This window comes from Ursus maritimus, unplaced genomic scaffold (assembly GCF_017311325.1).
Source record: "Ursus maritimus isolate PB19 unplaced genomic scaffold, ASM1731132v1 scaffold_2, whole genome shotgun sequence".
NCBI classification, from domain to species: Eukaryota; Metazoa; Chordata; class Mammalia; order Carnivora; family Ursidae; genus Ursus; species Ursus maritimus.
This window is the reverse complement of record NW_024424452.1, coordinates 25126813-25139637: the sequence shown is the minus strand read 5'-3', so window position 1 is coordinate 25139637 and position 12825 is coordinate 25126813. Positions and strand designations below refer to the sequence as shown.

The following is a 12825-nucleotide window of genomic DNA, read 5'->3' as shown; positions in this document are numbered from 1 at the left end:
ATGTTATTTAAAAAACAACCCAAACGGTCTAATGGTTTTATATAGCCACTACAAAGTTACAGAACACATGTGGCTCTTGTTCCATTACTGGACAGCACTGCTTACAAAGGGGGAGTGGAGCCCTGGTGTACTTCACAGAAGCCACCCTACCCTCTCTTTGGTGGTTGAGTTCTTTACAAGCATTCCCCCAGGTGAAGTGGCCCAGAAAACTAATTCTTCTCAATTCCAGGAATACATCTGTGACAGGTTTACAGCAAAACTAGTTTTTAAAAGAGATTTTTCTAAATGACATCTTACAAACACATATGCTAAAATGTTATTAAGTTACTAACATGCCATCCAAATTTACTTTGAGATGCATCTTAGTGATCTGTGGGCTCTGTCTTCTTCCTGCCTGCTTCCTTATGAGCATTTACGCAGTTAACCGTAGCCAGGTCGTATTGTTAGCATAGTTAACAACAGGGCATGAAATGTGTATTGTCAAGCTAAAAACAGGAAAGGCACCACTCCTTCTAGGGTTAATATAAGACCCCAGAAGGGAAAGCATCACCACCTGGACCCCAACCCAGATGCAGCCATCCAGGGCTAGGAACAACCTCCTGTGGTGAGCCATGAGCATGATGGTGTGAGTTAACACAAGTCAAGACTTCCTTGTTCACTTCAGGGAAACAGCATTCCCCAATTAACAAAGGCCGTACATTGCCGCAGATGTTCTTGCTAAAACTCTGCTGTAAAGTTCAAAATGACCGAGTGAAGCACCAGAGTCCACTGAGGCATTTTATTTGCACGTATGTGTTACATCCCTAGAAAAAGAATCCCAGGATTTTCCCTCCTGTGTGTTTTCGTCTTGCTTCTTCATGGTCCATGATGCCAGCTGAGGTTGTCAGTACAATGAAACTATGGAGAGTTAAAAAAGAAAATGCTGGTGAGTTTTTCCTACGAACAGTGAACATAGAGCGGCTTTCTGGTACAGAAAAACACCAACATTCATAAGTGCTTAAGACGCTTTCCCATAATAGGACGCAGAGACTAATGTTGCCTACTCGGACTAGCAGTGCAGGCATGGCTCCCGAACCCAAAGACCCACGTCCAAAGACCTCAGCTACACAACACACTCATAGAGCCCTGCCCTTGGCTAACACTGAGAAACAACACTGTTAAGCTTAAGTGAAAACAAGGACTGAACTCCTTTAAATTCAAAATGTCACTTTCTGTTCTCAGGTAAAGAGACAGAGTTTATAGCAACAGAGATGATATAAACTTGACTGAATTGTTTCTGCCACTTATATGATCACAGGCAAGCTATTGTAAAGAGACAGGCAGGTGGACAATGGCAATCCCACTTGGCCTGGCTATCTCATGGGTTACTATGGGGATGGAGGTAAGACACATACGGTGGTATGGCAACTCTGAGGCATTAAAATTAGTATCATAATTACAATCAGAAATGACTCACTCATAACACTATGCCTGTAACACAGTAACCATGAAGTGGGAGTAAATTCAACCACATCACCAAACATATGATTGGGGTGGGGGGCTTAAGTTCTTAACCACAAACAGGTAAGCGCTTACTGTGTTGGGTCGGATACTAAAGTTCTTTACCAGAATTAAATCAGATGATAATATAATTTAAGAGAATAATTACCATTTTTACAGATGAAGAAACCAAGGCCATAAGATACCCAAGGTCTCACAGCTTTAAAGCAGGAAAGCAAGGATTTGAACTCCATCTCTTACCAAGAATGAAGAAATTGAGTTTCTCCAGAGGCCTAGGATTCAGAAGTGATTCCAGCCATAGAACGGGATCACAATGAACATATAATATCAACCATACACATTGAGCCAAAAGAGCAGACATTAAAAGGGACACAAATCTGATGTCTCTCAGTTAGCCTGGACTCTCAGAACCTGAAGCCTAGAACAAGAAATGTGGCAACACCTAAGAACTAATCCTTGAGTCAAGATGTTTGGGGATGGAGACAGTTACTGTAACAACAAAAACCAACCAAACAAACAAAAAAAACTCAGCTCAAGTCAAACTGCACAACAGCAATCTTTAGCGTTAATTTCTTTTAAATGAGGAAAATTGACTCACCCAAACTGGCGGGATGGGAGCAGGTTATTCTGCCATTTTTCTAGATCTTTCAGTTGTACATCAAATCTGGGGCTGATCACTCCGCACTGTAAAAGCATAACAAAAAACACTGATCACACCTTACCAATAACAGAAAAACTTACTATACAAACAGCATTTACATCTGAATAGTCGTACAAACCAACCAAATCAACATTTCATGGGTAACTATTCTGTGCCATCTTGATATGTTATTTAAAAAATATACTAAATTAGGACTATGCCTGCCTAGGGAGAGAAAAAGTATTTAAAAAGTCAACACATGATGTGATGAGCACTCTGTGTTTTACTGAACTAATGAATCACTGAACATTATATCAAAAACCAATGATGTACTATACGAAGGGGCACCTGGGTGGCTCAGTCAGCTGGCTAAATATCTGCTGTCACCTCAAGTCCTGATCCCAGGGTGCTGGGATCGAGGCCCATGTCAGCGGGGAGTCTGCTTCTCCCTCTGCCTGCTGATCCCCATGCTTGTGCTCTCTCTATCCAATAAATAAAATCTTTAAATTTAAAAATGTAAGTAAATAGGGGCACCTGGGTGGCACAGCGGTTAAGCGTCTGCCTTCGGCTCAGGGCGTGATCCCAGCGTTATGGGATCGAGCCCCGCATCAGGCTCCTCCGCTATGAGCCTGCTTCTTCCTCTCCCACTCCCCCTGCTTGTGTTCCCTCTCTCGCTGGCTGTCTCTGTGTTAAATAAATAAATAAAATCTTTAAAAAAAAAATGTAAGTAAATAAATAAAAAGTCAACAGAAGAGGGAGAAGAACACAAACCAATACATGGGAAGGTCGGGTTCACAGTGTGTATCTCTATGGGCTAGGGAGTTGTCCCAGAACAAATGGCCAGATTTTAAAGAGGTAAGAGACCAAGCCTTAGACAAAATTGCAGTCAAAATTTTTTTTACAGTGAGGCTGAAATGAATGGGGAGGGTCTCAAATCCTTCACCTATAAACTTTTAAAAATGGAAAATACTAGAATTTTTAAAAAACAAATTCCACAGACACTAAACTAAAATCTAAGAACTAGTTGGTATTCCACATCAGCGAAATACCAGGATACACTTACGACCCCAGGCAAAATTTTCCAAACTAATCTGGCAGAATGGGTGGAAGGCAGAAAGGGCAGAGTTCTTAGTTATTCCACCTGTTTGCTACTAAGCAAAGCAACAACTATCTTCCAATGTGAGAAGTCTCCAAGAGCCAAAGTACTCAACTCTAATCATTCAATTATATTAAAATCCAAAAACACAATAAATGTTCAAACATCTACTGTAGGCTCAAAGTCTCTGACTAGATCAACTGGGTTTACAAAGTAAAAACTGAGGGGACTAAAAGACTCCTTCATTAGAGCTAAACACGACCCCTGCCCCTGCTCACATCCCTACTCTACAAATCACGAATACACTTAAAAGTACCTACGCAGAAAGGTTCCTGCAGTGTTCTCACATGCAGTGTTCTCACATGATCCAGAAATGGATCATGTGAGAACACGGACGATTAGTATCACTAAAGTGTAGATAGACTCCAGAGAACTAAGACGGCAGCAGGTAGACACCTGTGTGCCCATATCCACACAAATTCCAAAATGCCTAAGAGGAAACTAAGAGACTATGAGGTTAGAACTTACTCGAATCTTTAAAACATTAACACTTTACACAGGCAGATCTGAACCCAAAGAAACTGAGATGGCCCAAATCCCCTAAGTCAGGAGGCCCACTCAGGTTCTCCTTTTCATAACATGATCTTTTTTTTTTTTAAGATTTTATTTGACAGACAGAGAGACAGCCAGCATGAGAGGGAACACAAGCAGGGGGAGTGGGAGAGGAAGAAGCAGGCTCCCAGCAGAGAAGCCTGATGTGGGGCTCGATCCCAGAACACCAGGATCATGCCCTGGGCTAAAGGCAGACGCTTAACGACTGAGCCACCCAGGCGCCCCCATAACATGATCTTAACAGCCATGCTGTCACTTAATTGTCAAGGGCAATCCCACAATACAGACACAGGAATAGGGTAATACATCCCTTTCTCCAAGCAAGCTATAATGGCAGATTCTTCGGAGGCCTCCACTCCACCACACCCGGGCTTTTATTTATTCCAGCAAAATTCCTCACTCAGCTAATAGAATTAAACCTCTCCCAAAACCAGACAGATCTTAGGGTGTGACCAAACCAGAATTCTTATCTAATTTCTAACACCTTACTTCTCAGCCCCACTCAATTTCCGCAGTATGGGGTATATCCATCTCCTGCATGAAGGTAACTGAGTAAACAGTGTCCAACAGAGGAAAACTCAACTTCAGAGAAACTAAAATCTGAAGTTTGTTTTGCCCAACCAAAGTCATATAGCTAAGGGTGCCTGCCTTTGACTCAGGTCATGTTCTAAGTGGGGAGCCTGCTTCTCCTTCTGCCTCTGTCCCTCCCCCTCATCCCCGTTCTCTCTCTCCACTCAAATAAATAAAATCTGGGGGGGGGGAAGGTCAGACAGCTAAGGAGCAGGGTCTGGATTTCAACTACCTCTTAGCCAGAATTTTTCAAATTACTTTGCCAAAGAACAAGGATGCCATATTATGAGTTCCACTTGGGAAATACTCACTTAAGCTTATTTCTCAAGTTTTATGTATAGTGAATATTCAAGAGGAATTTGGTGCACAGCACTTATCCAACTTAAGAGCTTTTTGTGGGGTTTTTTTGCGTAATTTTTTTTTAAAACATCAAGTCAATCTTCTGTAGGACAGATTTAAGATGTTCTACAAACTATGTACTGCAATCAGCTCCTCCACTGGTTACCAACTAGTTGGGAAACCTTGAGCATTAACTCCTATCTCAGCATCCCAACTCCTAAAATTAGGAAAAAACACACCCTTTTCTACTTCAAGAAGACACTGTGAGGGCCAGAGTGAGAAACAATAGTGAATCCAAATTCTACTCTGGGGTTGGAGTCTAACAGCTAACAACTAGAACAGAACAAAACATAGTCTTATAATTAACTTGAAAACTCTTCTAACCCCTTATAAAAACTTCACACCCAGTAGTTTTCATCTAACATTAGGTATCTATCCACCCATGAAGCAAGTTCACTATACAGGGAAGCAACCTTGCAAAACAAATTGTTGGACCAGGGAATAACCTTACCAATCAATTTGGCCCCTGCCACTAACCACGACTCATTTCTGGGCCTGTTTTCCCCTCATCTGTGTTGGACCACAGGATGTCAGCCTCCTTGTAAATCTGAAAGCTAGAAACCTGAACACAAACAGCAGGGTAGCAATTCAAGGACCCTAACTTGTTACAGACACCTACCCCCAAAATACATGCAATAAGTCAAGTCACAAAGTCAAGAGATCAAACAGATTCCACTAGGTTACGCTGACAAGTCAAACTAAAGGGAGTACAAAACTCAGACACCCGTACGGCCCACACCAGCAGAAACGTTAAGTATATTATTAATATTGTTAGAGAACCACGTTCTGTTAAAAAAAAAAACCACACAACATAATCACCAAGAGAGGAGGAACAAAGTTATTTACAGCTAGGATTAAAGGCCCCCCTTGGACAGCACAAGTTCAAGCCAGTAGGCAGGCAGCAGACCATCCAATACTCAAACACCAGTACCATCAGGTGCTCCTTTCACCCCACCCTCCAGCATCTCCCTTCAGATAGCCTATACTCCACAAACATTACGTCAACTAACAATTCTAGAGCAAATACAACCCTGCAGAACAAATCAATCAAAATGTGATATAAAAATTAATGATTTTAATCAACTCCCTTTTTTTACCTAGACAGAGCAAGCACACCACTAATTTGTTTTACAAGGGAAATTACAACATGTTTAACACCATGTTTGATAATTCTTAAGAATCTTCTATGTGGAAAATAAGCAATTCTTACCTTGTTTAACCTGCCCGTGAGGTTCACAACAATTTTCCCCGCTCTGTGATCATCAATGATTTCAAATTCGCCAATGTAACCTAGAGAACATAACCGGCTGTATTAAAGGGCAGATATGAATTTGAGACCTAAATATTTATGCTCTAGTATTCCCACTGTTTGCCTACTAGATTCTTTCACATCATCTCAGTGACTGTTTCTCTAATCAGTTTATACAAAGACAGTTGCTCTGAATCAAAACTTTTATAGTCTATTATTTTAAATTTAGGGGCCAACACCCAAAACCAACCCACTCTGTAATTCTAACAGGGAGATTATTTTCCCCTTGCCCCTCCAAAGGGTACTTTGTGCCCAAGACATGTAACAATTTTCCTTTCCACCCCAAAGCCCTTAGAAGAGCTCAGGACATGTTCAATGGCATGCTGCAGTATTACACAAAGGCCAGGTTAGCTCACAAACTATAGCAGAGCAACAGTCACAAACTTCCTCCTCCTTTCAACAGTCCTAAGTTACTCAGTGCTTCCTGAATAGCTTCTGTCCAAGCTATCCTGTCCACAGCCCAACTCAACACAGCTCCCCAGCATGACTGACACCTTGCTCCCCCATCTTCCCAGTCCTCTCCTGCACACTTCATTTCTATAGAACTGATTCCTTTAATATTCTCACATGAAAACATAAGACACAGCAACACACTTACCATGCTTCATCATCACAGTGAGAAACCGGACGATGACTTTGGAGCATGGCCTAATAAGAACCTGGCGTTTGCCTCTTTTTTCAGCATTGTTAATGCTCTTGAGAGCATCTGCCAGGACATTCATGCGCACCATTATGGCTGTTCAGGGAAGGAAAAACAGAGGTTTTAGCAGCATTCTCAACATCAGAAGGCACCCAATCATTACAGTACGAACACCTCCTTTTCTCTCTGCCTCTATCATTAGGTTGTCCTATCTCTAAGCAGGCAGGATCCCCAGCGCAATGTCACCTACCAAAATGACAGTATCAGCTATGGTCGGTTATTCAGAACGGGGGCCTGGGATTCACCGGGCATGTTTTCCAAACTTTTCAAATCCGGCAGCACCTGTACTATTAGCAACTCAGTGTCAGCCTTGTCCTAACATCCAAAAGATACCACTTTCACTAACACTCGTAACTAATAAAACTAATAAAAACCAGCCACAACTGCGTCCCGACAGCAACCGTACCACAGTGGCAAGTAGGAACATTTTACGTGCACCACACTTGACTCCATCCTAATGGGCACGAACTGCAAGACACTCTAGTAACGTTGGGAAAGCGAAGGACGGAGGCCAAAACATGCTTCAAGTCCAACTCTAAGGATCCGACCTGCTTGCTCAAGCCCAAATATCAAGGGAAATCCTGGAGCCCAGAAGATCCAGGTTAGTTCCCAGCAAACTGCCATTCCAGGCGGAATGCAGTCTTCCCCGATGAGTGGCCGCCGCCTCCCAAGCTCAACAGCGCGGCGGCAGGAATGGTAAGTTGCACAGCCCACGTCGGCCACCGTCCCGGATGCTTCCTGCCGCCCGGAGCCAAGGCGCTGCCTCAACCGGAGCCGCCGACTACGCTGGGGGCTACCGCCTCTTCGAGCGGTCGACAAATCCTGTTCCCGCCAGTGCTGCGGCCTGCGCCTCACAGGAGGGCCTCCCCAAAGTGCAGAGCGTGGGACGGACGGGTATGACTCTCCCCTACGCCTGCCCAAGCCCCCGCAAGGGCAGCATCCTCGCCCCAAGAGGGCCCTGGCATCATCAGAGAGCACCGAACTCGAGGCTCAGACTGCAGGATGGCCGGGATAGTCAACGGATGATGTTGGGTCTCTCAGAGAGAGATACTCACCGGCGCGGAAAGATGGCGGAAAGAGGACGGGAGGGGCGAGCGCACGGAGTTATGGGAAGCGAGTGGCCTATCGCGAGACTTTCAAGGAAGGGGCCAAAAAAATACACGGCCTAGTGGAAGAAGGCGGGTGACGGGGCGGAGCCTCTTAAGGGATGAGACCTAGAGGGGATAGAATTGCCCGCTCCAGAGGAGACCAAGAGAAAATACAGAGGTAACTCCCTTCTGGCGCTTAATCTGTAAAAATGAAAAACTGAAAAGGGCCTCGATATTTGCTAATTTCTGTTGTATTAAGCGTTCACTATTTAGAATAATTTTTTTTTATTTGGGTATTTATAATTGCGGGTCTGAAAGGACCCGCACAAATCGATGACTGCCTCTGGAGCGGACCTTCGAACAGGGAAGACATGCTTTTCTCCCTACACTTTGGTTTGTTTTTTCGAATCTGTGTATAGATTATTTTTTCAAAGAAGGCAAAAATACATTTTTACGTCGGTGCTTCCTTTATGACTCTCCCTCACTTTTTTTTTTTTTTAAGATTATTTATCTATTTATTTGAGAGAGCGCGCAGGAGCGGGGGTGAGGGGCAGAGGGAGAAGCAGGTGCCCCACTGAGCAGGGAGCCCGTCCGGGGCCTCCATTGGAGGACCCGAGCCGATGGCATATGCTTAACCGACTGAGCCACCCAGGTGCCCAGACTCTCCCTAACTCTTATAAATTATTTACGGGGCCTCCAAAACAATTCTTTCTCCTGCTGGGATACCCAGTTTGGAAGAAAGCCGCAAACGTTTCAACATAAACACTCAGGATTCTGAGCCGGTAGTTTTTATCTACAGTGCCGCATCCGGACAAGAATTAATTTTGATAAGTCTCTTATTGTCTCTGAACCTTCCCTCCATGTAAATGGAGGGAAGGGAGAGTTAATAATAATAATACTTACCTCTTAAAGGTTATTGGGGGAATGGGGTGTCTGGGTGGCTCAGATGGTTGTGTCTGCCTTCAGCTCAGGTCATGATTTAAGGGTCCTGGGATCGAGCCCCCAGCCGGGTTCCCTGCTTAGTGGGGAGTCTGCTTCTCCCTCTCCCCCTTCTTGTGCTCTCTCTCTCAAATGAATAAATAAAATCTTAAAAAAAAAAGTTATGGGAGGGGCACCTGGGTGGCTCCAGTTGGTTGAGCGTGGGACCCTTGATCTCAGTTCAGGTCATGATCTCAGGGTGGTGAGTTCAAGGCCCGCGTTGGACACCACACTGGGCGTGGAGCCTACTTAAAAAAAAGTGATTCCAAGGATCACATGAGATAATGGGGCAAAGGGCTTGCACAATGGCTGACATGTAGTAACTACTCAATGTATTTTGACAATGGAAACAACAGGGAGTTTTATCTATTGCTTGAGCCAGGGTCTGATACCCTGGAAGGGAGTAAATTCTGGCTCAGCCCTTTCTGGAGCTGAGTGACCTGAGGCTAGTTATTTGACAGAGAGTTACCTAACATCCAAAATATTTGCAATAGCCTTCTTACCTTGCTGCTTTCACCCTTGACCTCCCTCTACCACCCCTGTTTTTCCCACATGATAGCCAGAATGACCTTTTTAAAACCTAAGTCAGATCACACATTCTCCAAGGGTTCCCATCACCCTCAGCAAAATCCAAATTCCTTACGAAAGCTTACAAGGTCCTCTGTGATGTGCACACCTGCCTCCTAGCACCAGCACACCCGACCGTTCCCCACCATTCTCCCCTAGCTTGCTTTTCTTTGAACACTCCAAGTATACTCCACCTCAGGGCCTTTGCATTTGCTTTTCCCTCTAACTTGAACATTTCTCCAGCTTGCCAGGAAGCTTGCTTCCCGACTTTCCTCAGCTCTTTATTCGATCACACACACTCACTCATAGAGCTTTCTCCCCATCCCCCTGCTTCATTTTTCTCCATAGCACTTGCCACCTGAAATATTGGAAGTGTATTTACCTATCTCCATTAAGTGCCAAGCAAGGACAGATTTGGTCAGTATTGTTCATGGCTGTATTCACAGCTTCTAGAAAAACGATATTATCTGGTATACAGTAGGCCCTTCATACATATTTGATGAATAAATGAATGGGCAAATCAGTTTCCCCATCTGTAAAATGGGAATGATGCTCACAATCACTTGAAGTTGCTGTGAGGATAGATGAAATAATCCATATAAAAGATTAACACATTATAGTAATGTCATATGATGACAGATGGTAACTACACTTACAGTGGTGAACACTGTAATGTACAGAATTGTCGACTGTGTTGTACACCTCAAACTAATAGAACATTGTTCATCAACTATACTTCAATGAGAAAAAAATTAATAAAGAAATTAACACAAAACCTGGCAGAGTGAGGGCTCAATCAACATTAGTTATTGGTATAGTCTCTCACCCCACCACACTCCTAGCACTTCTCAAATCCTAGGTGAACCTTAAGGGGCAGCTGGCTGGCTCAGCTGGTAGAGCATATGACTCTTGATCTGGGGGTTGTGAGTTCAAGCCCCACGCTGGGTGTAGAGATTACCTAAATGAACCTTGAGGAAAGCAAAACTGTCAGTTTGTACATCTCCAGGATATAGAATTCTTTGGTTATAATTTACGTTACAAAAGGACCGCTTGCTTTTTTACTTATTTTTTATTTTATTTTATTTTTAGAGAGGGGGAAGGGGGCAGGCAGAGGGAGAGAATATTTTTTATTAACTTTTTATTTAAATTCAGTTAATTAACATATAGTGTATTATTAGTTTCGGAGGTAGAGTTCAGTGATTCATCAGTTGCATATAACACCCAGTGCTCATTACATCACATGCCCTCCTTAATGTCCATCAGCCGGTTACCCCAAGGAGAGAGAGAATCTTAAGCAGGCTCCTCCGGGCCCTGGAGCTGGCTCAGGGCTGGATCTCACAACCATGAGATCGTGAGCTGAGCCAAAATCAAGAGTTGGATGCTTAACCAAGTGAACCACCCAGGCGCCCTGTTTCTTTTTTCCCATTTGCTTTTTTTTTTTTTTTAATATTTTATTTATTTGACAGAGAGACAGCGAGAGAGAGCACAAGCAGGGGGAGCAGCAGGCAGAAGGAAAGGGAGAGGGAGAAGCAGGCTCCCCAGTGAGCAAGGAACCCGATGTGGGCTCGATCCCAGCACCCTGGGATCATGACCTGAGCCGAAGGCAGACGCTTAACTGGCTGAGCCACCCAGGCGCCCCTCCCATTTGCTTTTTTAATGAAAATTATTTTGATGAACTGATTCTCTGTACACTTAGTTTTTGTTTACTTTAATTGAGGACATGAGCAACAGTGGGGAGTTAAGAAACCCACTTTCCTTCAAGAGCCTTCCTGTACACAAACAGGAAAATTGCACCATCCATTATCTCTTCATACACTTCATTCATTCAACATCTAATGAGTGTCTTCCACGTGCCCTGTGTTGTACCAGACCATGAGAGGACAAAAATATGTTTCTGACCTTGAGGTTCAGATCCCAACAGGGAAAACAGACCTCTAAGTAAGAATACAATACCAGGCAGTTTCCTATGTGGAATGCCGATATGAAGTGCTGTGGGGATGCAGAGTTGGCCCGGGAAATTGCTAAAGATGTCACAGAAGTGCCATTTGATCTGTGTCATGAATGGTGCTAACACTACCAATTCATGACTGCTGCTGTGTGCTTCCCCTAGATGAACTCATGGAATCCTCAAAACAAATGTATAATGCCCCTGTGAGATCTGTACTTTTACCCTCATTTCACAAATGGGAAAACTAAATTCAATCTGAAATTGACTTAATTTAATTTCAGTTTAAAAAGTCAGGGGCACCTGAGCAGCTCAGTCAGTTGAGTGTCAGCCTTTGGCTCGGGGCATGATCCCGGGGTCCTGGGATTGAGCCCCAAGTCGGGCTCTCTGCTTCTCCCTCTCCCTCCACCTGTTGCTCTGCCCGTGTTCTCATTCTCTGTCAAATGTATAAATAAAATCTAAAAAAAATTAAAAAAGGAGGGGCACCTGTGTGTCTCAGTTGTTTTGATTTTAGCTTGGGTCACAGTCTCAAAGTTGTGAGATCCAGCCCCACGTCGGGCTCTGTGCTCAGCAGGGAGTCTGCCAGAGATTCTCTCTCCCTCCGCCCCTCCCCCCCACTCTCTCAAATGAATAATCTTAAAAAAAAAAGTCAAAGCAAAAAAGTGGTTTCTTGTCTAAGCTACGAGATAAATTACTTAATGGGCTTTGAATCTAGGACTACCTGATCCCAAAATATTAGGAAGGGTGTGTGGGGCAGTAGATGTTCTGGGTTTATAACGGCTCCAAGAGCTAGGAGGGAATGGAATCATATAAAGACAAACAGAAATCTCAAAATAGCTGGGCTGAAATTGGAAAACAAGATGAAGGAATAGCAGTGGAACAGAGGGCCAGTTGTAAATTGCCTCACGAGTGTGTGATTTATGCTGCAGGCAAACGAACCTGCTTGCTCAGAGATCTTCAAATAGGACTGATCGTGATCTGACTTGTTAAAATGTTAACATGTGGAAGATAAACTGCTAGTAAAAACGAACTGATAAAAACTCAAAAATCCCTTCACTTTTTTTTTTTCTGTAGACAGGGCACTTAGAGTGCCCCCCCCCCGCCTTTTCTTAAATATGTCATTTGAGAGAGAGAGAGAGCACGAGAGTGAGGAGGATCAGAGGGAGAAGCAGACTCCCCACCGAGCTAGGAGCCCAGTGAGGGGCTCAATCCCAGAACCCTGAGGTCATGACCTAAGCTGAAGGCAGACTGAGCCACCCAGGCGCCCCCCCCCCTTTTAAAAGTAGGCTCCATGCCTAATGTGGGCTTGAACTCACAACCCGGAGGTCGAGAGTCACATTCTCTACCAACTGGGCCAGCAAGCGCCCCCATCCACTCTTCTTCACACAACTAACCCCAAATGGACTCCTCTCAGTATCCTG

At 44.0% G+C, this 12825-nt stretch overlaps 1 protein-coding gene across 1 annotated transcript; it reads right to left on the bottom strand.

Moving 5' to 3' along the window:
* Nucleotides 1–764: 764 nt before the first annotated feature.
* RPS15A (ribosomal protein S15a) lies at nucleotides 765–7901 on the bottom strand. The gene is made up of 5 exons (XM_040635269.1): nucleotides 7882–7901; nucleotides 6725–6862; nucleotides 6028–6107; nucleotides 2099–2184; nucleotides 765–897 (listed from the first exon to the last, which is right to left on the bottom strand). The coding sequence occupies exons 2-5, from the start codon at nucleotides 6855–6857 to the stop codon at nucleotides 804–806; spliced, it is 393 nt and encodes a 130-aa protein (XP_040491203.1). The 5' UTR covers nucleotides 6858–6862; nucleotides 7882–7901; the 3' UTR covers nucleotides 765–803.
* Between the last annotated feature and the right edge of the window lie 4924 nt (nucleotides 7902–12825).